The sequence below is a fragment of the Patella vulgata genome, chromosome 3 (assembly GCF_932274485.2).
Source record: "Patella vulgata chromosome 3, xgPatVulg1.2, whole genome shotgun sequence".
In the NCBI taxonomy this organism is placed as follows: Eukaryota; Metazoa; Mollusca; class Gastropoda; family Patellidae; genus Patella; species Patella vulgata.
Window position 1 is genome coordinate 68,825,705 of NC_065881.2, and position 27,968 is coordinate 68,853,672.

The 27,968-nt window shown below is 35.3% G+C and overlaps 2 protein-coding genes across 2 annotated transcripts in view; both read left to right on the top strand.

The window, feature by feature from the left end:
• LOC126816524 (laminin subunit alpha) overlaps positions 1 to 4,904 on the top strand; it is a 41,180-nt gene extending 36,276 nt beyond the window's left edge. The window contains exons 22-27 of the mRNA XM_050543149.2: positions 208 to 365; positions 1,321 to 1,429; positions 1,827 to 1,961; positions 3,374 to 3,507; positions 4,176 to 4,328; positions 4,684 to 4,904. Coding sequence (XP_050399106.1) covers positions 208 to 365; positions 1,321 to 1,429; positions 1,827 to 1,961; positions 3,374 to 3,507; positions 4,176 to 4,328; positions 4,684 to 4,789 — 795 coding nt within the window. The 3' untranslated portion in view covers positions 4,790 to 4,904. The remainder of the gene's footprint in view (positions 1 to 207; positions 366 to 1,320; positions 1,430 to 1,826; positions 1,962 to 3,373; positions 3,508 to 4,175; positions 4,329 to 4,683) is intronic.
• A 9,864-nt stretch (positions 4,905 to 14,768) lies between these two features.
• LOC126816521 (pyridoxal phosphate homeostasis protein) lies at positions 14,769 to 27,890 on the top strand. The gene is made up of 8 exons (XM_050543146.2): positions 14,769 to 15,078; positions 17,567 to 17,674; positions 18,677 to 18,712; positions 19,188 to 19,263; positions 21,908 to 22,042; positions 22,664 to 22,806; positions 23,788 to 23,886; positions 25,136 to 27,890. The coding sequence occupies exons 1-8, from the start codon at positions 14,944 to 14,946 to the stop codon at positions 25,391 to 25,393; spliced, it is 990 nt and encodes a 329-aa protein (XP_050399103.1). The 5' UTR covers positions 14,769 to 14,943; the 3' UTR covers positions 25,394 to 27,890.
• Positions 27,891 to 27,968: the final 78 nt, after the last annotated feature.

Here is a 27,968-nt window from a genome sequence, read left to right on the forward strand (position 1 = left end):
TATTTCTTGAGACAAAGTAAAAAAAAATCTTTTTTAGATGTGCATGAAAGGAGGATAAATAAGGTCCGTGTGGGCGTCACTCCAGAACCCATTTAAGGATGTGTGGGGTATTTGTCCTGTTATGACTGCTTAGGTTTGAGGGGGGGGGGGGGGCATTATTCAATAATTAAGAAGAAAACCTGCATGTGATATTGTTTCTCTGTTTAGATATCATACAGAGATAGTACGACTTATCCTGAAGTAGATGACGTAGATGGTTTGTTTTCTATAGAACGACAACCTAGTTTACATATGAAGAAAGATGGTATTCTACTTGGAGGAAAACAGAATAAATATGATAAAAGAGAAAAATCCGATAAACAACCGTAAGATTAATGAAATCAATATTCTTAAGAGTGACATATAAAAATAGACCGTGCTCAATTGAGTTTAAAAGGAGAAGCAAGTCATCGACCAGTTAAACAAATATGCGTTTGCGGTTCATAAAGAAACAGGGGTCGGTGGCTTGATAATGAGTTTGTACCCCGGCTGGTGGTAAAAGAAAAAATAAGAAAATAACTACCTAAAATAGATCAATGAGAAAAGTAAGTGGTCCTTTCCCTGTCTTTCTTGAGTGGGCTATATAAAGTATGTCCTTTAATGATTCACCACCAAACTAGTTGTTTTTATTAATAAGGAAAGAACTTCTCACTAAACCAATCCATGGCTATAGGCCGCAAATTTAAAAATCGCAAAATCATATTCTAGTATACAAGAGCAAGTTGCGGCTCTCTTAAATCTTGTCTGCGGTATCACTATTGTGATCTAAGTGAAAATGTATGTTAACCATAAAATAGTCTAGGTGAAGGCATATTTTAGCCTTAAAATAATCTAGGTGAAGGCATATGTTAGCCTTCAAATGGTCTAGGTGAAGACGGTGGTTTGCTTTAAAATGATCTAGGTGAAGACGTGTGTTAGCCTTAAAATAATCTAGGTGAAGATGTATGTTAACCTTGAAACGATCTAGGTGAAGACATATGTTATCCTTAAAATGATCTAGGTGAAGGCATATGTTAGCCTTAAAATGGTCTGATTGAAGACTTATGTTAGGCTTAAAACAGTCGTAAGTGAAGACGTATGTTAACCTTGAAACGATCTAGGTGAAGACATATGTTATCCTTAAAATGATCTAGGTGAAGGCATATGTTAGCCTTAAAATGGTCTGATTGAAGACTTATGTTAGGCTTAAAACAGTCTAAGTGAAGACGTATGTTGGACTTAAAAGGATCTAGGTGAAGACGTTAAACTCCAAAACATTTCCATTTTTGTTTTGTGTTTCAGAAATTTAATTGGTTGTTTAAGAAATCTAAGAATAAATAATGGTGTTATAGATATTTTTGAAATGGTGTCGTATGAGAATATTCATATAGGACCTTGTTTTACCCATAATGTAAGTATAATAATTACAATTACCACTGGTTATTTGTTATAGATAGTTAATAGGAAGTTAAAATATGGGGTTTTTTTACATTAAGAAGGATCGATTTTAAGATGGTTCCATGCAAAACAAAATAATAACAAACTAATCATATAAACAATATTCGTCCCAGTAGCTTTTGGAGGTCTTGTTCGGGTCATAAAATTACAATTCAGTAGGACGTGATTTGCCTAAATAATCACATTGTGGATGTTCAAATTTGAGACATCAATACTCTTATTGTACTTGTCAAACGTAAGCCGTAGATTATTTGAAGATTCATCTCTGTCTATTTATTACTCATATATTTTGAATCAACGCCATGTAAATGACACCAAAATAAAATCTAAATTGAATGTATTAATTTTAGATATGGGATAATTGTGTAAAGTTCAATGCTGAGAGTAATGCAGTAGAGTTCATAGATCAAAAGATGGTATATCTAATAGACTTAACAATAAGTCGAGATTCATCGGGTCAATTACTTCATTATACTAAAGGTTCAGTAAGTATTGTTTACCCGAACGTTCGATAATACTTCTTAATATTTTTTGTATTTAAACAATAAATCTAGAATACTCCATTATACTAAAGGTTCGGTACGTGTTGTTTACCTGAAATTATTATGGTCAACAAATGTTGTTGTTTTTTTTTTACTTTTATGTTTAAACAATAGGGCCGATATATTATTAAATGTAAGATTAAAATGTCATTCCTGTGAACACGGAAGTTTATTTCATGTCTGACCATATTAAAAGTATATGAGAAACAAAAATTAAAATATAAATTCAAAGAGATTTCAGATTGTCTATAAACTACAACCACGTACGTCTACAGTCTCTTCCTAAAATAACACAATACATTTACCATAATCTGCTTAAAATTAAAATATTCGGATTCGTGAGAATAAGCTTACGAAAAAATCAAATTCAGATATTACCATTCCTCACTTTGTAGAATTTTCTATTGTTATTTAAATTATTCTGATCGCACAAAATCTAGATTAGCAAGTAGCGGACACAACTAGATGATCAGTACGTCTGGCTAATATATAGTGAAACTAAAAGTTTTGTTACAAAGAGTTCGAGATGTTTAATTGAACCGCTGCTTCGTGGAACTTTGTCAGGCAACACTCGAACGTGTGCCATATACACTGAGCCACCGTGGCAATCTGTTTCACAGAGGCATAGCGAAAACCTTCTTTTAACTCTGTAGCGAATGACTGGCCTTTAATTTGAAGAGCATTATAGATCTACGTGTGACATCACAAATTACGGCCTCGGTGACACGTACGTTGTTTACATAGGACATATAACACACTGATCCGGACAGAAATGTCGCCTTTTACTCATTTTAACTACCCATTTTATCCAAATATGCTTCCAAGACATTTATTTGTTTTCTTAATAATTTGAAAAGTTGTTTTAGAATTTAATTTGCAGAAGAAAAAAGCTTAATATTGATAGCTAATTAAATCGCTGCGATGGCCTCCCTTTCAGTGATTGTAGCGGCCAAGGGAATATTCACCACTGATCAGTTTGCTACCGTGGCGCTAATACGAATATATTAAATACCCAATACCCAGTACTATATCATCAATCTGATTAAAACACATCCGATTTCTGGAAGTGTTGTTATATAACTTCTTGGCATGCGATGCACGACACTGTGGGTAAACCACTAGAAACGTCAACGCTGATTGATAAATCAATGTCTGACGTCATAGGGTTAAAAGTTGCTGACGACCTCTGACGCGACCTTTTACTACAACCGGTCAGATCTTCATGTAGCGTAGGCCATCAAAAGTCTATAAAAAAAAACCCAACGAAATATAGATCTGTATTTTAACCAGATTGACTATATCATATGATATGGTCCAAAACTTTATATCATAGTCGTTGTGGTAATGTCTTTCAGGATTTCAACTTGTTATTATCAGTTAAAGATGGTATTTTACTTATAACAGAAACAGTTAAAAGTCTTACAGCAGAGATTAATTTTCCACCTAATAGGACTTTTATACCTTTAGTAGTGCGTGACGATAATGGGAAGTAAGTACGTTTTCAGAGCACAAATTCAACGATTTGGTATAGCTTTATAAAAGAAAAAGGTGACATGCGCTGCAGTCAGTGCTGGATGAACCATTTAGCGAAATAAGCACGTGCTTAGGGCATCATGGGAAGAGGGCACCATAGAATTTCTGCTTTGTTAGATGACGAATTCTAAATATTTAATTTAAAAATTAAGAACTTTTAATTAGTTTTACATTTTTTTATTGTCTTTTTTTAATGTTACCTTATTTGTTTCAAGTTGTGCTAATAATTTTGGATATATATATATAATGATGTGCATAAAACCACAGAAAACTCTATTATTATTGTTTGCATTTTAAATTGTATACTAATGGGGGCACCAGAATCTTCTAAGTGCTTAGCTTAAAGTCTTTTCGTGACTTAATGCTGCCCTGTTTTGAGGCATATAGCTGTAAGGTGTGGAAGGTAGGTCAAGAACTGGTCCCGAAGCCCTACCGGTACCCATCTTGTTGTTTTTCAACTACAATCGAAATGAAACTGCATATGTTTGCTCCTTGGACAACTGCGATTTTTGATATGACGCCACGCTCGGTTCCCGGCCTAGTATAACATAGTTAATGCAAGTGTATTTTGATGCCCTGTCAATTAATGAACCGCATAAATCATTTCATTTTTTCTCTCTTTAGGATAGAGATAGTTGTATTAGGAGAAGAGCGATCCTTTAGTTACGGTGGGTGGTTTTACAGTAATGATCCCGACACCCTGTATACTATTATATTAGGGGATGCAAGTGAAGACAAATTTATTGGAGACATTGCTGAATTATCGATCAATTCTGAGTAAGTATGATGAAACCATGTCGCGGTTTGGCTTGGTATCTAACTTCTTCGTTATAAAAAAAAATGGTAGGCCAAATGAAGAAAAGGAGTAAAATATAGAACTCAATGCAGAATATTCCCAATGGTTTGCGCGTGCGCGTTGTATCATAAAGTCTGTCATTGAGTCAGCTGGCATGATTTCGAATCCTAGGTTGTACCTGACAAGGAGTAGGGTCGCCTCTCCAAAGAGCTTCATGTCACTTAGTTTCCAAAGTATGGTTTTTAAGATAAAGCTACAACAATCATCCAACTTTTTGATTTTTATTTACATTAATGAAACGACGAAATGACAATCTTTACGTATTTTTCTCTTCAGGTTACATGATCTATCATCCAGGAGCAATGAGAATTTATTATTATCATGTGTTAGAGAAGATACTCAACCTATTGTTAATAATCTAATATTACAACCATGTCGTTAGATTACTATATTTACTTACACATTTTACCTATACTGTATTATTATATTTACATATTTAATTTCATACAAACATTTTACTTTCTAAACACTAATAACAGAAGATATTATATATTGTTCTAGAGTTTTATATATTTTACACTTGGTCCAAAGGATTAATGTTCATGTGACATAACTACAATATTCCTTTGTCACCCCCTTCACTTCTAACTTTCCCGCTAATCACTTGATGTGAGTAATTTTAAAATTGGTATAAGCACGATTTTGAATTTGTGTTCAGATTTATTCAAATTAAGATGATCACAGGATCCCTTATAGAAATCTTTTTCTTCAGAAAAGCCAAATGCTCCACACCCAAAATCAATTAAACCTATTACGTTCACAAGGTTTTTGGCAACGGGGTTAATGATGAATAATGATAATGTTCGTCCTGTCATGGAGTCAATGCTTCATACCCAAACTGAAACAAGATCCGTTGGGTTTTAAATCCGGAACCCTGTAAAAGATTAGCTACAAATTGAAGCCTTGATCGCGTTAACAGGGTTTTCGGAAAATTTGAGAGGGATGGGGGTAACTCTGGAACGAAAAGTCACGGAGCTCTAAAAGGAAATCGATAGGGTTCGTCATTTCATCATCCTTAAAACTTATTCAACTTATTAAAACTCGACCATTAAAACTAATTCAGCACAAAGCAGCAAGAATTGTTTCCAGATCAAAACCGTTCACTAGTATTACACCTGTACTCAAAAAACTGCATTTGGTGCACTTAGAATATCGCATTAAATTCAAAATCTTATGTTTCACATACTCTTCCCTATACTCTACTGAATTCCATGAATACATATCCACACTGCTACAACAATACCAAACAACCGGAATCCTTCGTTCAGAGAACCAGAACCTATTAGTTGTACCAAAAGTAAAAAGTAATCTTGGTCACCGACACTATGGAATGAGCTTTCACTTGAACTGAAAAGTGCAGACAACATAAATATTTTCAAAAAGAAACTAAAAAATTATTTTATTAACGAAGCTTTCGTGATTCCCCAGGGTGATCTTTAAACTTTATTCCAACGTGACATTATTTAATTTTCTTTGTTTTTCCCGGCTATTATTGATATTGTAACAGCGCATCAGAGAAGCTAATCTAGGTGGTAGTTGGCGCTCTATAAATGTCCATTATTATTATTATTATTAGCCCAATGCTTCACACCAAATTTGTACAAGAAAATCCATTAAAAATCCTGGTGGATTCGATATTTTATTCATGCATTTGTTGGAACTGCAAGTAACGTATGGTATAGGCTTTTACCGTAAAACGTCTCGTATTAAGGTATAATCTGTCTGAAATTAGGGTACACGTATATAGACTTATCTCTCCCCAAGGTACATATAAATATTATACAAAGATTTTACCACAATGTCGATTAAAGAAGCAGTATTGGGCTAGATCTTCGCCGGTTTGAAAAAGAAACAATGTCAATTTGAATCGGTTTGACTATAGAACTAGATCGGGCGTCTTCAAACTAGATTGAATGCAACATTTAACAGAAGTATACCTAGCCAAACTATTTCTAAGGTATACACGATTCATCTTTCAACAACAACTTCCACTACAATGTAATGGTTTTCAAGGAGTATAACGACCTTTCAGGAAAAATTCTTTATTTTAGGAAGCAGAACAGGTGAGTTTTATATATATTCAAATTAAATTAAATTTATTTTCTTGAAGGGATTGTTAAGGCCCCTTTAAAAGAAAATTTCGAACAAAGGTACTTGGACCATTTCGCATATTTTGGCGTGTAATTTACAAACTTAAACCTATATACTCTCAGTTACGTTGCCCAGCCCCCCCCCCCTTCCACCCTTTAAGCCAACCTATTATATGACCCCAGAATTAAACGTGGGAATCCTATGTTGATTTTTTCTCAAAATGGCATGCATAAACCCTAATTTTGAAATATAAATAATGGGTTTAATTGAATTGTTAACAGTTATATTCCAACATTTGTATGTCATCTCAGTGTTTTTGATAAAGAATTGATATGGGTCAGAAGGATTTTAATTAATTATTCTAAAATTACGAGAAAAGTGTTAACCAGCAGCTGCCAGACAGGATACGCCCACATTTTGCAAGAGACGGATAGAGAACATTGTACAATTTAAAGGCATAACGAATAGGGTATAAAAACAGGCCGAGTAGGCATATATTAGTTTGTTATTAAACTGTAGTATATTGAATTAAAGATGCAGTATATCAAATTTAGATAAAGAGCTGGCAGTTCTTGCTATAATATTTCAAAAAGATTTTGACAAGATCCAGCGTAAAAGTCTCGACAATATACAAAGTCTTGATTATCCATTTTAACGTTAAATTATTAAATGGCGACAGGGATCAAATCCATTCAATATCTCCGCCAACCGAGGATCTAGAGAGATTGTTATAGGCTTGTCATAATCATTTAAAGTACATTTGAAACCAAAATAGACTTGCAATAGGCAGATTTTGCTCTTACATGATGCATTTTTAAGTGTGTTTAATGTTTGCACCTCTTCATTGAGGAGCGAGTTACTTGTGACATTTGGAACCTGAAACTAAAAGATTATATATGCTTGTGTTGAAAATTATGAAGACTATAGACAGGCTCGGAGTAAAGAAATAAGGAAATGTTGACTCCAGTGCTCATATTACTACTTAAAGCCACTTAAAAATGTTTACTTTGCGGACGTCAGCAGCATAAAAAAATTCGTATATCAACAATGATGTCAAATGTTAGTTTTATATCTAATATTACAAGATAAAAAAAAACATCTACTAGTAATTATTTTAAATACATAGAGGATATAAAATTGATCTCATAAGAGAAATGATAAACATTCATATAGATAATTTTATTCAATCCATCCAGTTTCGTCTCTTCTTCAGATTTCAATAAAGATAATCTATCACGATTGAGATCAGTCGCATTGTGTTGGCTAAAACCTATGTGCATAAAAAGCTTTTAAGTAAGTTCATTTTAATGTTAGTTCTATATCTGAAAAATAACTAATAATTTCATGTGATTTGATTACATAAAGGGTTGATCAAACAAGAGATACGATAAATATTCATACATTATTCAAACCGCTCGGATTATGATAAAACAGTTTTGTTTTCTGAAATCGTCTATTCTTTAATGGTTTCATTCAAATATAATCATTAAAATCAATCGATATTTAGAATTGTGTGGGCTAAAACCTACGAGCATATAACATAATAGATTTAAGTCAGTTGTCATATTTATTAGATATTTCTCAAGCTTGAGTATTAAATCTTGCTGGAGTTTTCGGACAAACCAGGAATTACGTACGGTGGTTGTTATTTTGTTGGATTGGGAGTTTGTGCAATAGTTTGGACCGGGATTTAATGCCATACAAAGCAGCAACAGCATCCTAACCTATATTGCAATACTATATACGTGTAATAGGAAAATTCGTGTACGAACATTAACTGTATTCTAGTTAAAGTCCTTTAAAAGGGTAAAATTGGAAGATGAACACCAACTGTTCAGATTGTGATCCGTATTTATTACGGTCTAAAATAAGTGAGTCTTATTCCAGAATTTGTTCATTTCATTACTTCTTTTTGGCTTTGGTAGGTGTGGTTGGATCTGTCGGGAACATTTTGGTTCTCATAATAACACTGACCAATAAGTTTAAACAAAAGAAGAATCCTGATTTGATATCTATCATCTTCCTGGCATTTGTAGATTTATTTGTTTGTATGTTTTTGGTGCCATATGAAATTTATAAACTCAGGCACTACTATTCCCAGACAAATTCCGTCATGTGTAAATCTTTCGAATGGGTGCGATCATCGTCATTAACTATATCATGTTTCATACTGTTAGTGGTGGCCGTAGATCGATGTAAGGTTATAAGCAGTATGCAAACGCAAACATTCGGATACGCCAAACGACTACGAACTATACTGATCGCAGTTGTTTTCGTTTCAGTTGTGCTTATGAGTCCGATCGTTGTATTTAAAGGAATTGAAACTAATCCCGTAGATGTGCCTCTGCTACAAAGACTGGGCATTTTGGGGTATAATGAAACTAGTGTTCTTGTGAACATCTCCTCAGTAACTATTTGCGAATATTTAGATGTATTTAACAGCTCTTGGTCGTTATTACTGTATGCTATGAGCTGTATGGTTATATTTGTGATTCTTATAATAATAACTGTTGTTTGTTACGGAAGAATCTACCTTGTAATCAGTAGTGGGCCTAATCTTTCAAAGTTAGCACGGAACAGGATATGGCCGAAGTCAACGAATCACCCACGACCAACAAAAGATATTCAAAACAAAGTAACACAACCTCAAAAAGGTCTGTACAAAGTAAACGTCATACAGACAGATGGGAGCCCTTCTAAAAAGGAACCCGGGGACGTGGAATTGTTTTATTCTACGAAGTCCAAAGTCAGTGCCGCTAACGTTTTCGTCATATTTAAACAGAACATGCAAGAAGACAACAATAAAGCAGCAACACATAAAAGGAAAACTGCATTCGAGTCACCAACCAGACGAAAACAGATATTTGTGGCAAAGCTTTTGTTTCTGATTACTGGATTTTTCATTCTGTCGTGGACGCCATTTTGGGTGATAACTTGCTGGTACATCATTGTACCTGATTTGGACAACCGACTAAATAAAACACAGACGGCCATTATATATAGTTTATACAATTTATATTTTCTAAATAATGCAGCCAATCCCGTATTATATGGTATTTATAGTGAAAAATTTAGATTACAGTGTAAAGACATATTTTATTCATTCGGGTATCGCCTCAAACGCATTTTTCTGATGGACTCACCAGTAGAACATTAAAATGTAATATTTTTATTCAGGAATTCTGATGGGATTGTGGAACAGGCTTAGCTTATGTAAAACCCTTCTCCGTATAGAACTTTAGGCATGTTCTGTTGTGTTCACCAAATAATTAGTGATTGTAAAAGCGTGCAACAATCAAACTGTGGAATTAAATTTTGTTGATTCGTATACTAGCTTATGTATTGACACGAACTTCTTGTTATCCGCGCTTTTCAATATTTTGTGTTAACGTCTCCAAAAAGTTCGGTAAATGCTACATATTCTATTGTTACGCTTTGATTGATTCACCAGAATTGTCAGTGGTTTTCTATCTGTTCTCAACCCTTTTCTAATTGCATAAATTTACAAATCTCGGAGAAACTAACACGTCTGCCTTTCCTTTCTTCAGCCAGATTGGCCATATACGGGGTCATTGAACATCTGGCTTGCCATCAATATTCACATAGTCTTTGCTAAACCCTAAAATTGGCCATCTTAATTGGAGAAAAGTGAGTTTTGTTGAGGTGATGAATTTGATTATCTGAAGTGTTCATTTCTGTCACACTTCAAATTTTCAATGAAATAAAGAAAGCAGAAGTGATATGGACGTGATGATGAAGTCATATCAAATATGCAAATTAGGCTACCCCCTAATAATTTCACTTCTTAGAATCAGGCCCATAGCTAAGGGGGAGAGGGGGTCAAGGGGGGGGGGGGGGTCCCGTAAAAAATTGTCAACCATAAAAACATTAGATATCCATTGTCCGTCAATTTTACAGCACCCCTGAGAACACTTCCAGTCCCCCTCGTTGCCCTGGGCTAGTTACGACCCTTTGTACAATAAAACTGATCTACATGGTAGCAACCTATTACACTGTTAGTCTCGGTCACCCAGAACCTCCTAGTCTTCAACATACATGAACTCGCATGCAATCAAATGGATTTTTTGAAATGACATTCTTAAATTAATTTCATGGGCGTAAACATCTTGTTTTAAGAGGAGTTACCTCCCTTAGACATTGTTTATGATAATGTGAAAGACCGGATTATCTAGCCAATTTTTCTCAAATGTTGACAACCTGTCCAGACTAATATTCGTAGAATATTTTTCTGGATGATAGAGACTATTACACTGTTTGCGTCTACTGGTTGTATTTCCTGTAGAACATTAAGTGTAGATGGTCTCAGACTAGCAATTATTTGCCCATTGACTTCAATGTTAAATGACTGTAACATCACAGGCTGTAGCTTTTTGCTCAAAATTCCGCTGGTTCCAATCTTTATTGGCACAATGGGGACAACATTGGCAATCTCCTCATCATAATTTTGTAGGGGGTTGACCGTCTAGATTTTTTGCTACACGGATTTGAAGTTGACAGGGGTGAAAATCTCACTTCCGACACAATGATTGCTCTGCAGAAAGACACTTTACACCCCCTATCCCTCCGCTGTAATATCATCAGTATTACCCAAAACTGCTATGAAATTGCAAATTTGATCCCTTTTCTCCAATTCTAGACCAAAAAGTCAACCCAAAAATGCAGGAAGAGGGGAGAAAAAAATTAAGGGAAAAATTGTCTATTTATAACTCGCACAGATGAAGTACAATGACGTCTCCCTCGTTTCAAATACTTCAAAAGTACAACAGGGTCTCGGATTTCAGTCATTGGTGGGGTTTTTTTTAGTGTAAAATGTTGTCACAGTTAGGCCAATTAATTGGTGTTGAGATTCTCTTTATGGCTAAAAACTATCGTTGACAGTTAGAAGTTAAAGTAAAGTAGGCAGAATTGTTGCTGTCGGGGCTATACCCATATACTTCCTCTCCATCGATGTGCACACGAACATATAAAAATAAAACATATCGCGAAGTGTTGGCTTAACATTAACCCCTATTCCATATTTGGATCTTATTACTGCTCTCACGTCATGTCACTCAATAAATATGGTAGAATAATGTTCAATTATCACCAGCAAATTGTCATGGAGTATTGTTCTCGCATGTTATTTGTCCATATAAACCAAAAAAAACCTCGTCTTGTGTCTCATTATCTAAATGTTTGTTTGTGTGTGTGTGGGGGGGGGGGTGTTACGGAGGGTGTGGGTTAGGGTGACCACCCGTCCCGCATTTCGCGGAACAGTCCCGCAAAATGTTTCCAAGTCCCGCGTCCCGAAAACCAGCCAAAATGTCCCGCAATTGCTCACATGGAAGATTTCTATACAGTAATATGCGTGAATCTAGTCTCGTTATAGTCTATTTAAGAGTATTAGTCTAGTCAAAATACTGAAAGATCCACCACAAATTCCTTTAGAAGGTTTTTGGTACCAACATATATAAATGACCTTTCCCTGTACATCATTCTGAAAATCCACCGAAATCTACCGGCGTGGTTCCCCCTTGTCACTGGTGCAGGACAGAGGGTCTTGGTCAACGTATACTCATTCGGATGAGACGCAAAAGAATCCTTGGCAGTTGGAATTATATATAAGAGTAGGCTGTAACACCAGTCCCGGGCACAATTTCCCTCATAGGACACAATATGGCGTATGCCCGTCTTCATTAGCCCAGTCGGGCGTTAAATCCCATTTCAATTACGTTTAACTCAAAGAAATATATATTTTAATGTAATAAACATAAGAAATGGAAAATATTGACAAAAATCAACGAATAAAATTTATATAACATTGACACCCCACCCCATCTCTTGCACTACACATACAACCACTATCAGCAGCGCAACCGACAACACCACGACCGTCACCATACTAAAATTAAATTAAACGAATATAATTAATTCACATTTTATATTTAAAAAATATTGTAAAGACCTGCCCTACCAGTAGTAATCAAAGTTCTCATACAGTACATCTTTGTAAATCTCCAAATATTAACTTACAACTTGGAAAAGTGCTTTGTCCTATGCCAGACCTCTTCTATGTCAGAACAGTCGAGGGAGAGAGAGAAGAGAGGAGAGAGAGAAAAAGATAAATGGGATTTTACGCCCACTCGAAACAAACTATAATTCGCTTGCACATAAGGTCTTTAGCTTTGGGAGGAAACCAGTGGACGAGGTTAGATGGCGACCTCATTCCTTGTCACGTACAAGCGGAGAATCGAAACCACGCCACTTGACTCAATGACAGAAGTTATGATCTAAAATGCATGCGTTAACCAATGGGCCACCCAACCCCCCTCTTACACAAAGAATATTAATAAAATTAAATAAATACTAGTATTACAATTTGTTACATGGTGAATCACATAAACAAAAAACATGCCTCGTTATGTACAGTTTTCAAAGGTCACTCGACGATTCAAGTCGGGGATTTGTTTTTTGTTATGAAGGACGGGGTATGATATAGAGGATGGTGACTGATGTAAGGGGACGAAAGTTCATTTACGACAAGGGTTCTAGTTGTGATGAAGGACGGTGCTCTTTTATGGAAGAAGTGGGTGTTTGGAGGGGTGCGATGCTTTATGGATGATAATTTTATGAAGATCCTGGGATGTGTTATGATTGACTCGACACTTTGATGTGGAATACTTTAGGTTACAGGATAGACAAACCGAATTTTAGATTTAGAACACGGAATTTTCGGTTCCGGTTCCTCTTTAAACCCACAGGAAAGTGCTCTAAATTTCATCCACGGCGATGTAATTTTTAAAAATGTCCAGTTGACGATCCTGAACCCCCCGTCGTTGCATAAAATACTCACACTGATTCACGCACAGGCTGACTAATCGAAAACGTAATCAGAGAAATACAAACAACATTCCGTGATCACCAGAAGCGTTGACTGAAGCTGCAAGGAGTGGTCGATAGGGCATTATTTCAGAAGAGAGGTATCTTTTTCAAAATGGAAGGCACTTTTTCAAAAGGAAGGGCACTTTATCGGAAGCGAGGGCACACAGCCACCCCAGTCTCTATACTCCGGTTTCAAACATTTTCGGTTACTTTTGTTTCTTGCATTTATGAGGCCAGGGTATTCTGCTTACCCACCCAACACGCCTCTGCTTACGGAAAACTGTTTACTTCAATTCTCATAGAAATTTAATAATAATCACCATTCAAAAGGGGAACGGGAACGAAAGACTATAAACAGAGGTCATTGCATTCATGAGATGAGGAGAATGTTTGGTGGCCTGATTGCTATAACCGGATAAATGCATCTCGATTGCTGCTAGATTATATTTGTGTTACATTCTTTACATTCTAATTTATCGAGCTGCATTCTGTTTGAATTATAGGACGTTCGAACCATATTCGGCGGCCATTTCAGGGGCGTTCTGACTGCATTCGAGGTGAATTTGTACAGCATTCGAGCCAACGTCCAACAGACTTCTGACGGTATTTGGGAAGCGATCGACCCGCACCCGTACGGCATTCTGTATTCTAAATATTCTGACTGCATTACTGTGGCCCAAATGCAATCGAGCTGCTTTCGAGCGTTAATAGTATACAACCGGAATGTGCAAGAATCATTCGAAGCACATTCTAGGCGGGCGGGGGGGGGGGGGGTCTAGTGGATTAACGCGTGCGCGCAAAATAATAAGGTCTGTCATTGAGTACGTGACGTTGTGCCGTCTGTCATCTCGTGCCCCCCCCCCCCACACACACACTGCTTAAGACCCCTACGCGCAAGCAATTTATTGAAATAAAATTGAACCATATGTTAGTCCCGATGCCGATATATCATCTACCTTGATTTACACTATTTTATATAACAATATAGTTAATACGGATAGTATGCTACTTCAAGATGTCCATATGGAGAACACCATACATTTCGAGCAAGAAATTTTCACCATACCTGGCCGATTCTCCACTGCAGTCTTTATTTCATTTATTACCCATTTTTCTCAGATGTGTGTATAGTATGGGAAACATTTGAGTAATATAGTTTTATACAGAAATACACGCCATGCATATGTATTCTCCAGATATAATGTACGTTGTTTTGTTTGTTTGTTTGGGGTTGTTTGTTTGTTTTTTTGGGGGGGGGTAACAAAAAGACATCGCCACATGTTGCTCGATCTACTCCTTCTGTGGTAAAAATGATTCCACTCACGAAAGATTTGGGGAAACGGTTTGTAATCATAGAAGTGGTCTGCATCCTGTATGTATATCGGAAATGATATTTTGGAAACTAGGAACTCGAGTCTAGTTGTTGTTTAATTTTCTCGGCATTTGGCATAACAGTAATAGGTTTAACCTTAAAAACTACCAGTTTTAAAAATTATTCTCTCTGAGGATTTATAAATCATGAGATGAAGTTACTGAGATGATACTGAGTTTTGATCTCTGGAGATGTTGCGTAACATAGTAATGATGGCGGCCAATATCAGTCAAGCTCAAGTGAGCGCAGTTTCTCGAGAGAAAATCCAGTCGTCGCTGAAGACGGTATTGGAGAAGATTTCGGCTGTGTCGTTGAAACGGCCAGATGTATGTAGATGTCTAATTTTTTAAAAACAATACGCTAATATTATGCCAGGACGTCCAAGGTTGCTTTTTACACAGCCTGTTATTGTTATGTAACCTGATTTGTATGTTACCCAAGGGAGGTAACTCTATATAAACTATACAGGAAGCAGACCACCAATTATTCTATCATTGAATTTAATTTATTTTTTTTCTCTCATAAACTCAAAATTCTGTTTGACCGAACATTCTCCACCACAGATAACCCCTTTTCTGATGACATTGATTTCATTCCACATCATTTCTTGTCTTCTCATACGTCCACACAGTATATTTCAGTTCAACGAAACATATACTATTTGTTAAGAACTGCACAAAAAGTTAGGTCAACGTACTTGTCAAAAGTATAATTTTCCTGCAATTATGTACTATTCCTTGTCAGTGGTACATACAGGCATTGTGTGTGGTAGACAGATTGTAATAGGAAATGGAGCCACGGTGGCTAAGCGGATAAGACGCTGGGTTGCAAGCCTGGATGTCACATGTTCGATCTCTGCATTGGCAGAGAAAGTTCATCAGAATTTTCCGATGTGGTTTCCCCTTGTCAGTCGTTCGATTGGGACAAAAAAACAAGGTTCCGTGTATGCATTGGCGTGCATGTGAAAGATCCCTTGGCAGTTGGAATTCGATATAAGAGTAGGCCATAGTGCCGCTGCCTGGGCAAAATTTTCCACATAGCACAACATATGGCATATGCCCGTCTTCATTAGCTCAGTATAGGAGCAGAATAGTAGGACTTTAAAGTCAATTTTATTGTCCCCTGCCTTTTGTAGAAAGCAGGGGATTATTAAAATTAAAATGGGTTCTGTCTATCTGTCTGTCCGTCCGTCCGTCCGTCTGTCCGTTCATTCGTTTGTCCGTCTGTGACACTTTTTGGGACAGAATAACTCTCTTTCTAATTGAGCTAGAATGGTTAAACTTGGTATAGGTGTTTGTTAGGTCAGTGCCTTCATGGAGATCTAATATGGGCATTTTCTGCTTAGGGTAAGAAGAGATAAGCTATTTGATTGGTTAATCCTTTGGGACACGATAACTTTAGTTGTAATTAAGTGGGGGGTTGGGTGGCCGAATGGTTAGCACGTTTGCGCTGTATCATAAGGCCTGTCATTGAGTCAACTGGTGTGGTTTCGAATCAACGGTTGTACGTGACAAGGAGTAGGGTCGCCTGTCCAACCTGGTGGGTTTTCTTCGGGTCCTCCAGTTTCCTCCAACTGCTAAAGACCACTACGCGCAAGCAAATTATTTAAACAAAATTAAACCATAATTAGTCCCGAAATGACCTAGTTTGTGTCGAGTGGACGTTAAACCCCATTTCGCTTTCTCTCTCTCTCTGTAATTAAGTGAGAGTGATGAAACTTGGTGTATAGTTTCATTACATTAATACCTTGACTAAGTTCGATAATGAGCATTATCTGCTCAGGGTAAGCAGAGCGATAAGCAATTTGATAGGTCGAGACTTTGGAACACAATAACTTTCCTTCTAAGGCTTCTAGTTGAGGTAGAATGTTAAACTTGGTGTAGGTGTTCATTAGGTGAATGTCTTGATGGAGTTCGATGATAACCATTGTCTGCTTACTGTAAGCAGAGATAAGCAATCTAATTGGTTGATGCTTTGGGGCACGATAACTTTAGTTTTAATTAAGTGAGAGTGATGAAACTCTGAGTATAGATTCAATATATCATTACCTTGACTAAGTTTGATGATGAGACTTTTCTGCTTAGGCTAAGGAGCGATAAGTAATTTGATTGGTCAAGACTTTGGAACATAACAACTCTGCTTTTAATTGAGGTAGAAGGTTTAAACTTGATGTAGATGTTCATTAGGTGAATGTCTTGACTGAGTTCAATGATAAACATTTTGAGCTAAAGCTAAGCAAAGCTTATCAATTTTATTGGTCTATGCTTTCAGACAAGATAACTTTGATTCTATCTGATAGAGAGTGATGAAACTTAGTATATAGTTGATAATCAGTTTGATTGCTTGATACTTTTGAAAAAAATTAAATGTGCCATTACATGTAATTAATATGTGTTATCTATTTATTTTGGGATTTCGGCGGGAGACCTCAATCAGCCTCATTTCATTTATAATAGCAAAAAGAAAGCCATGACAATGGGGCAAGGTAAAAGCCCATTATTACAGTAAAACACGTTTGTAAAAGGCAAATCACAAGATGCTGCAAAACTATCATATAAAGAAATGTTGTTGACCAAAATAAAGAGGAATAAACAACTGATAAATAAACAAAAAAGTCTGGTACTGGTACCTGTCATTTTATCTGCCATTGATTTCTTTTTTTGTTGTGTCTTGATATTTTTAATACATGTCCGGGACATTTCAAATGTCAACTGTCATGTCCTACTAGTTGATAGTCAGGTACAACTAAAATCATTATTACAGGCCTACATGTTGGTATTATTAATGTTGATATTTTTTTTTTTTTTTTTTCAGGTACGTTCTACAAGACGACCTCGTCTTGTAGCTGTAAGTAAAACTAAACCACCAGAGGCCGTTTTAGCAGCATATGACTCCGGACAGAAACATTTTGGGGAAAATTATGTAGGTTAAGTTAGCTTCAAAGATTTGTAAAGAGGGATTATGAAGAAAATCTAGTCTTTGATTTTGTAACTGCAATACCATACTATCAAATGAGCCATTATTAGGCTATGAAGTATGAACATGGTCCCCAAGCTTATGTCGCCATATATTCAGAAAATTGATGTAGGCTAATCTGTTAAGATATAAACCTAATAGATTTGTATATAATACATACATTGACATTACAGTATATGTAATTGCGCAGTAATTCATGTGAAGAGTTTTTAAAAATAATATAGCATGTTGTTTCTCCCATATAAATATTCATAATCCTTCACAGTGATACTCAAGTAACATGATCTGTTCCATTAATATGCAGGTCACAGATATTGTTTTTGTGTTGTCTTCAAGATTCATCTAGCCTAACAAATTTAAATGCACACATGTACGTCAGGTTGAACTTCCAAGTTTTAGTTTTATTTAATTAGATTCAGTCATACCACACACATATTCATTTATTAATTACCGATAATTAATTAAATAGGTTGTTTTGAAATATAATTGGAACAGATCAAAAAGTTAATATTGCAACTTAATTAATTTGTTGTTTGTGTCAGTGATCAATTATAATTGATTTTGTAACAGTGCAGTAAAATTTGATAATTCTTGTGACCATATAGAAATAATAGTAATATAATGGATTTGTATAGTGCCTTGTATTCAAAAGTTTTGTCACTGGCGTTGAGTTTGTCTGTCACAGTTGCGCGGGATTCCCGTCATCTGTACTGAATAGGTGTGTTTTTAGCTAGGATTTGAATGTACGCAGTGATTTTGCATCCTTAATATATGATGGTAACCTGTTCCACAGTTTGTCTTTGTGAAGATTTTACTTGAAGTAGATTCTGAAGTTAGGCAGGAGAGGTGGTGTTTGGCTGTAAACATTTGTAAGTTATTAAAAGTATTTTGTAATAATGAGTTGATTGATAGTAAGCCAATGTAAATCTTTATTTTTATTATTTGTAGGTTATGGAATTGATAGAGAAAAGCAATGACGAAGAGGTAAATAAATGAATGAAGTATTTACATGTTTGAAATGTTCTGGATTTGTTTTATCAGTTTTTAATATGATTTGATCAAGAAGACTTTTCATTATGGATACTGTTCAGAATCTGTGCAATGAAAGTAACTAAGATTTGATGCATGTTATTAATGACAATACCGTACCACCAAATGTGACATGTATTGAGCATGAGGTTTGGTTATTCGTTCACCATGAATTGTAATTATATATAAAAAAGATAATTGATTATTGTCAAAATGTATTGAAGCAGGTTTCCATGCTTTATTTTTTCGGCTTACGTAAGACATGGTCAAACTGTACTCTTTGAATACCGTTATTATTATTTTATTAATGAATTTATACGTGCAGATATTTTATTAAACAATTATATGTGGCATTCAACTGATCAAATTAATGTGGTTTAATTAAATATAATTTCAAACTAACGTTATATTCTTTCAATTTATGTTACAGATCTTGGAAAAATGTAAAGATATAAAATGGCATTTCATTGGACATTTACAAAAAAATAAAGTAAATAAGGTCATTAGTGAGTATTATAAACATCTACTATTATATATTAACTTTCACTGCCCAGGCCTTTAAAAAGAATCAGATGTATTCAATGTTCTGTAGATTCACATTCACTCTCATAATCCGACAGATAATAGTTTTTTCCCACTATAAGAATCAGCTAATAAATTGACTATTTCTGTCACAGAGAGAAATAATCCTGTTTGCGTTTCACAGCCGTCTTCACTGAACAATAGATGTTGTCAATGCACGATCCCCAGTGACATTGACGTTATTATAAACAAGCCACATGAATGACGCCACGAGGGAATGACATCTTTCACTTGCAGACGATCCAATGAACTATGACACCGGGGGAGCAGCTACACCATCTACATTGAGCTTGGGGGAATTAGATCGTAAATGTACAACCTTAGCAATTTGCGACTTAAAATTCAGACCATACATGTACAATCTTGGCAGTGAGAGCGTTAAAGGACAGAACCACTCATAACAATTAACTACAAAACAGAACTACAAACACATGGACAAGAGCATGAACAATGTAAGCAATAAAAGAACTGTCAAATCAAATAGATATTCTGGAATAAGTATTTGACATTTTGAATTGTGGGGATTTGTTGCTATGAATGTAGTTATGTGAGGTTTACAAGCTATCAATATTAACTACATAATATATTAAGAGTGTATCCGCGAGAAGACCATGCAAAAATCGCAAAAAGTGCTAAGATGGGGGGTCGGAATTTTTTGATCAAACTTATGGTATGACACCCCCTAGGGGCAAGAGGTAACATGCTGAAGTGGTTACAGTCTGATGTCGCTCTAAAGGACTGTACAGGAATTATTCATTTTATGGGTAAAATTGCGGTTTTCACATGTGTATTTATCACCTTTTTTAAGCAGACTGCATTCTATGGTGGAATAGCAACCTTCTAATTATGACCCTGTCTGATAAAGCGGGTGGTCAACTTCTACCCCAGCACTAATTTGAAAAAAAAAATCAGTACATACTAATTTTGTGCGGACTTGTTTTAGGGTACCATATTCACATTGTCCTTATAGTGCAGAAAAAGATACACTGTAACTTTTTCTTTCATGGTCGCAAGTAGAATTTCTTTGGATGGTTTTGAAGTGCTAAGCACATAGTATCCATAGGTGTAAAAAAAATGACCGGAATGCAACATACTTAAAATATACAGCTTATTGAAAAGTGCTAAAAAAAAGCTTTTGTGATACATTTTTTTGCGAATTTAATTAGAGAAATAAATTTTTTGACTTTTATACGTTTTCATCATATCCATAGCCATTATTTGTACCATGTTGTACTCTATATAAGTGTGTATTTGTATTTATTGTATATTTGGTATTGTCGTATTGTCCCTTTAACATATTTGTTGTATTGTCTCTTTAAGATTTCATTTTCAAACAAGTTACCGAAAATGGCTACAAAATTTTTAATTTCAGAGCATGTTTCCACTATTCATTTAGAGACACATCCACTGATTTCTACAATACAGAAATGTGGAAGCTTAAATATTAACGGCAACGAAGCCTAATTGCGTCGAAGTGGGTGACATTGAACAGTGTAGTATGGTAGCTACAGCTCTCGGGCACCGTCAGCTGCACCTTTAGGGCCGGATTTAGAATAAGAGAGGCCCTAGGCAAAACCCCTGAAAAGGTACCACAATATGGACCTTGGGGCCCTGGGACAAGCAACTCGGTGAGAGGGTGGGTCGGGGGAAGTCATGCGGTTGGTGGTTCAAATCTGACTTTTAGGTGAATTTTTAATTTTCGTTGGATTATTTTATTTAAAATAATGTTTATTTGAGAGTAATGGATATGTTTGTTAAGATTGAGCACGTCGAAACTCCAATGGAAGGTCGTGGACAACTGCAGAAGTCAATTCCCGTTGACGCCAGATGAGCCATGAACGATTACAGGCCTTTGAAAGTATTTTTTTTCAAGATATTTTTATAAAACAGATACTAATGTATTTTAGGGCTGGTAGTAAGCACCATATGAATGAAAAGGAAAATAAATTGTTAGGTTTTTTTTATCTACCACGGTTAATTATCTCCAAAATAGGGAAATTACAGGTTAATTTCATGGGTTATTATTTCCTTTACCTAGTTTTTTTCAAGTCGATTCCGGTCATTTTTATTTTTTGTATCAAATGTTGGGAGGTTGCTTATTCACGTGAGCATAAATTTTTTAAACCCACCCCATGAAAGAAGAAGCTATAGGGCGTCAAACTTTGGGTGACGAAAAATGGGGAATTTAGACAGGCTTTGATATCCAGTCCGTATACAGATCTCGTTCGCCAGAATCGTCTGAAGTTAATATTGTGGTAACAGCACTGAGTCATCGATAAACTGTGTGAGTTTGGTCTTTCTGCTACGTATAGTAAAGGTGTAAGGACTTGCCAAAGTTGGTATTTGAGAAAAGACAGATTTTGGCAATTTCACCATCTGAAAAATGTTTTTTCAATTTTCTCATACAGGAATTGAAAGATTTATCTAATATTGCACATTTATGTGTTTTGGGACTATCCCAACTTATAAACCAAATTTGGTCAAAATCTGTGATTGAAGCCTTAGCACCTTCTGCATGGTTTTCTCGCGGACACGCTCTTAATGACTTGACATTTTTCTATTTTCCAGTGATTCCAAATCTGTATGTTATAGAAACAGTTGAATCAGAGAAAATAGCCCAATCGTTAAACACAACTTGGTCAAAATTTAACAAAGAGAGGCAACTAAAGATCATGGTACAGGTTAATACAAGTGGAGAAGAAAGTAAGATATTAACTGATCATATTAATATAATACAACATGGAGGGGTTGTGTGGACAAATGGTTTAATGTGTGCACGTTAGATCATGCGGTCTGTCATTGAGTCAAGTGGCGTGGTTTTGATGTTCCTTCATGTACGTGACTAGGAGTAGAGTTACCTGTCCGACCTCATGGGTTTTCTCCCTACGTGCTTAAGACCCCTACATGCAAGCAAATTATTGAAATAAAATTGACACATATGTTAGTTCCGAATTGACCTAGTTAGTGTCGAGTGGATGTTAAACATTGATCACGATCCATTGTCTGCTTTTTGGTTAATAATTTTAAATGACAGTCAGGGATTTTATAGGCCTTTGAATTTACATTAAACTAATTTCTTAATCAAATGCCGTGTGTGTTAGTTGTATTTTACGTCCGCTTCCACCGAGGTGATATCGCAGACGTGTCAGAAAATACCTATATAGTATATACCTACATGTATTCTTTTAGAAAAGGTCCCAGTTCCTGTGTGTATTTTATTTAAAGCACAAACTTTAAAAAATACAATACTCACCATTTTAATTCATTGTATGATGTTGTAGGGGTATATAGTCCCTCCCAACTTATATATTTTCTGCATTTTAGATAAACATGGCTGCGATCCCAGTGAGGTCAGTAAAGTTGTTCGTTTTATAAAAGAAAAATGTCCAAGTTTAGAGTTTATTGGTTTGATGACCATTGGTTCATTTGATCATGATTTATCAAACGGTCCAAATCCAGATTTTAAGGTATGTTTCTTATTATCTTAGAACACTTTGAATATGTTATAAAAAGGATGTTGTGTCTTTACTAAAGTAAGGGTTATGTAAATGGACACAGCTGAATCAGGACACAGGCACTGTGATGGTAGGAATTTGTGATGAGAATCTCTGAATGTCAAGATGCCCATAAGCCACTGTCCTATAAATCTATGTGAATTTGTACGGAACTATTTTGATACCAGATAATGACAAAAATTGTTTAAAATTCTTCTATAAAGGTTGGATTTTTCCTTTAAGAAATTAGCATTATCAATTTTATGGGTAGCTATTGTAACTCACCCCGAAATTTTGAAAACTACTATTAAAATTGCTGCTTGAAGGTGTGCTGAAGGCATAATTTTCATATTGTAATTTTCAACCAAATTTTTCTGATATATATTTCCAGTTGTACTAATATAGCTTGTAAACACAATACAGGACAAATTTCTCAATGGAATTGCCAGCCTGGAGGTCAGGTGTTCAATCCCTGCATTGGCCGAGAATGTCCATCCAGATTTTCTGGGGTGGTTTCCCCTTGTCAGTGATGCAGGACGGGGGGCCTGACAAGGACAGCTGTCTAGTCGTTCAGATGGGACGAAAAAACGAGGCCCCGTGTACATATTGGTGTGCACGTAAAAGATCCCTTGGCAGTTGGAATTCGATATAAGAGTAGGCCATAGTGCCGCTGCCCGGGCAAAATTTCCCTCATAGCATACTGTATGGTGTATGCCCGTCTTCATTAGCCCAGTTTAGGAGCAGAACAGTAAAACGTTAAACCCCATTTCATTTCATTTCATTTCTCAATGGAATTTTTTTAAGTCGACATTTAAGGGTAATGCTTATCTGACAAATTAAGGATTGTGGGTATAGTGTTTCACCCAATCATCTAATAGTTATCAAAAATAAACAAACACTAGCTCAAAACCATGCCCTACCATTCTAATTAATAAATTTATTTTGTATTTGTAGAAATTATTAGAATGTAGAGATAAGGTGTGTGAAGATGTTGGTTTATCAAGAGAGGATATAGAAATTAGTATGGGAATGTCCAACGATTTTGAACATGCTGTAAGTAATTATTAAGACAGATCAATCAGTTTTCTTTAGGAGGTTTGGGATGACCAGGTGCTCTAGAGTGTTGTTCTAGCTGTCCGGTCACCTCTGTCTTCCGGTTGTGGTTTTGATTACTGGTGTGAGTGTATGTGGTATGGAGATAGGGGCACCTTCTCAACCTCATGGGTTTACTTTGGGTACTTCATTTTCCCTCCGCACGAAAGATCCCACCGCGTGCTCTGAGCATAGTAAAATAAGACACCTTGTTTGCTATATCACCCTGGTTGGAAGCATACGTTAACACTAATAGATGGACAGTTTTCTTTTTTGAGACGACAAAGGTACATTTTTTTATACAATAGAGAGAGAGAGAAATGGGGTTTAACGTCCACTCGACACAAACCAGGTCATTTCGGGACTAACATATGGTTCAATTTAATTTCCATAATTCGCTTGCGCATAGGGGTCTTTAGCAGTGGGAGGAAACCGGAGGACCCGGAGAAAACCCACGAAGTTTGACAGGCGACCCTACTCTTCAGACCTCACATTTCCTGTTGGATGTTAGTATATTAATTGGATGATAAGTCCTTAGCTTTATGGAATTTGTATATATTAGGACAGAGTATTTAAATGTGCATGTTACAGTCTGAAAAATATTCAGAAATAATCAAAAGATATGTCATATTATCTGGGAGTTATTTTAGTACAACATATAGTCTATTGGAGTATGGGGGTTGGATGGCTGAATGGTTAGCGTGCGCGCACTGTATCATAAAGTCTTGTCATTGAGTCGACTGGCGTGGTTTCGAATCCCCGGTTGTACGTGTAAAGGAGTAGGGTCGCCTGTCCAACTCGTGGGTTTTCTCCGGGTCCTCCGGTTTCCTCCCACTGCTAAAGACCCCTACGCGCAAGCGAATTATGTAAATAAAATTAAACCATATGTTAGTCCCGAAATGACCTAGTTTGTGTCGAGTGGACGTTAAACCCCATTTCTCTCTCTCTCTCTCTCTCTATTGGAGTATTTGTTCTAAAATGTCAATTTGTCAACAACCGTCAAATGATGACTGTTCTATATTCTACAGAGTGATTGTTCGTACAAATTATAGAGATTTTGACAATAAAATAGTGAAATATTTTCATAAACAAACAAAAAATGATCATACATTAAAATGTTGCGATATATTGACTTTATTGGGTAATCCAATTGTGCCCCTTCAATACAAAAAGGTATGGCTAGTATTATTTTAAATTACTTTTTATGCAGATTGAACTAGGCAGCACAAGTGTTCGTGTAGGGAGTACAATATTTGGAGCTCGATATTATCCTAATAAAACTGCTAATGGTCCTGTAAAGACTACAGAAAATGGTCCTGTAAAGACTACAGAAAATGGTCCTGTAAAGACTACAGAAAATGGTCCTGTAAAACTTGCAGATGATGGTACTGTAAAACCTGAAAAGAATCTGAGTATAGGTTTAGAAAATTTATCAGTTAAAGAAAAAGAGAAGTCTGATCAGAGATAAGAACAATACTTGACTAATGTATTTGAATCTATATATATATAGATAAGGGAAAACTGTTCCATGTTGTGTATTGACTTCTAAAGCAATTGCTGAACCTACTCCTAATTCACCTCAAAGATATGAGTAATCCTATTATTCTTAAAAATACTCATTCAAAAATGTGGATTGATTTTATAGTAAATATTAATTAGTTTGTTTGAAAGTCTTCAAGTACTTATTTCAAATATTTTTCATATTTTTTTTTCTTGGGATTGATTGATCATGTTTCAATCTCAGATTAAGATAAAATAACTCAGTGATTAATATTGATGAGAATTTTAAATTATTGTTTTTTGTATGATTGTTAAGAAATGAAATTATTCAATGATGATGTATAATAATATATTTTCTATCTCAGATCATTTTGTTTACTTCAATTTATTAAGATTAAGACTGATCATTTTCTAAAGAATTTTAAAACTTAGAACTATATTAGTTCATTATTTCTCTAGAAAATTGTGTTTGGATACATTCAAGATATTTGTTCCCCAAAACAGTATATCTTATATTTTTTGATCTACCAATTAAGCTGCCATTGTGATCTTTAGTGTCTTCCTTCACACATGCAAGATGATGAATGGATGAACACTAATTAAAGTTGCCATACAATGTGAAATGTGTGCCCTCAGATAGCAATAGCTAAAATAATGGTTGATGGTCTGTATTTAAGAGATTTAATTCATATTTGGTTTATTATATTTAGATTATAAAAAAGAGACCAAATTACTCACATTAATAAGTACATTATCGTATGACCCTTGACATTCTTTATGGATGAATTATTTAAGGAACATTTATTAATTGCTGACTAAGAATAAAATATTACACAAGCATATAGAGTATAAGTAACTTGTATTCCATATAATTGTGTAATGTATTAATCTTTATGGGTGTTAACTTTGCTACTTTTGGGTGCATTTATTCCATCTTGAAACCTATATTTGTGTGGTGGTGGTTTGTAAGGATCTTGATGTATATTTGAAAAATTAATAGATTGTGCAATTAATGTAAATGTGTACAATAGACCTGTAAGTGTATCTATTGTACATGTTTAACTCTTTAACTATAAATGGCTGCGGCTTCACATGTTATGAAACCCAATCCCCTATTGGCTGACAAATATGTAAATGATAAAAACTAGCCAACCAGGCAGGCTATTATAATCAAACACAAACATCTGTTGATAGCATAATATGAAGAGATTTCCGAAATTACATACTTTATGAGGAGTTTGTGACTGAATTATAAAATGATGGTGCGACTTGTACTTGTTCAGAACAGATTGTCTGTGCATGTAATTAGTTTTTATGTGTCATGGTTGTTTTTTTTATATACCTGAGGCACGATATGCAATATACAGAGTATTTTTTAGCATTAACTGTGGGGACCTGCAGAGACCCTATCAATTTTTAAGTAATTTATAATAATTGAAATGTGAACGTTACAGATCCACAGTATAATAATAATTATCAGGTAGTTGTTTCCAATAAAGGTATGGCAATTTGGGTATATATGGAAAGAGACTTAGACAAGCTTATACACTCACCCGACTTCACCTGCTGCCTTGACAGAGGAGTGGAATGGTTGACTTAATATAGTGATCCGCCGAGTGAATGTTATTGTTTATGTTCCTGATGTCTTTAAGTAGCTGTTTGATTTATGTTCCTGTTCCCGATGTAAATAAATCCTATATTCTGTTACAGGACTTGTGAAGGTGGAAGTAGGAGATGTTATTTACCATTAAGATTTAGGTCTGCTCTAGGATAAATCCCTCAACAAAATATACCAGTTGTATTACAGAGCACAAATCAAGCTATTCTTGAGACTGCTCAAATTTTTCAACACACCTTTTTATTACCATGGTCACCCAAATCAGGAAATTGTAGCCTTTGGACACTAAAGGCAACACAGCTACAAGTTGTGATGGGTTTTGTGTATATTACAGACTATTTCTACCCTATCCAGAACACTTGATTCCTCTTGCCTCATCAATTGGAAGGATGTTATGCTGTTTCCTTCAGTCTATCTCACCGTTTGATGACGAATCACGAATTCTGGATTTATTTACATTATGGATAGTACAATATTTATTACATACCTCAAAGTAAAATTAACATATATATTATCATGAAAGACTTTTTAATTCTTTAAATAATCTAATATATTACATATCATTCCTTATAAATATATATTGTATACATGTGCATGAAAATATGTTAAAAGCAAAATATTCTGAGCAATCATCAATCCTAGCATTTTTAAATATATTCTTAAAAATCTATCTACAATAAATAAAAACTTAAAATTATCAACCATCAAACCGATTTAGGAATTATTTATCAAATAAGTAGATCAACAATAAATTGTATTATTGTAAATGGTTTAGTACATTATCTGTATCAGATTTCATTTCTAACAGAACAGTGAATGACAAATAAAATAAAGTTTTTATCACTAATCTATAACAAACAGATAAAGTTCTTATACAGTATGGGACTTATCAGGCTCCCTATATAATAAACCCACCAGCAGCAAA

Bases quoted from the DNA above. Each gene is read 5' to 3' on its own strand.
- LOC126816521 (XM_050543146.2), top strand. From the start codon at position 14,944: ATGTTGCGTAACATAGTAATGATGGCGGCCAATATCAGTCAAGCTCAA. The intron at 17,675-18,676 runs GTAGGTTAAGTT...TATTATTTGTAG, and splicing joins AACATTTTGGGGAAAATTAT to GTTATGGAATTGATAGAGAA. The intron at 19,264-21,907 runs GTGAGTATTATA...TCTATTTTCCAG, and splicing joins TAAAGTAAATAAGGTCATTA to TGATTCCAAATCTGTATGTT.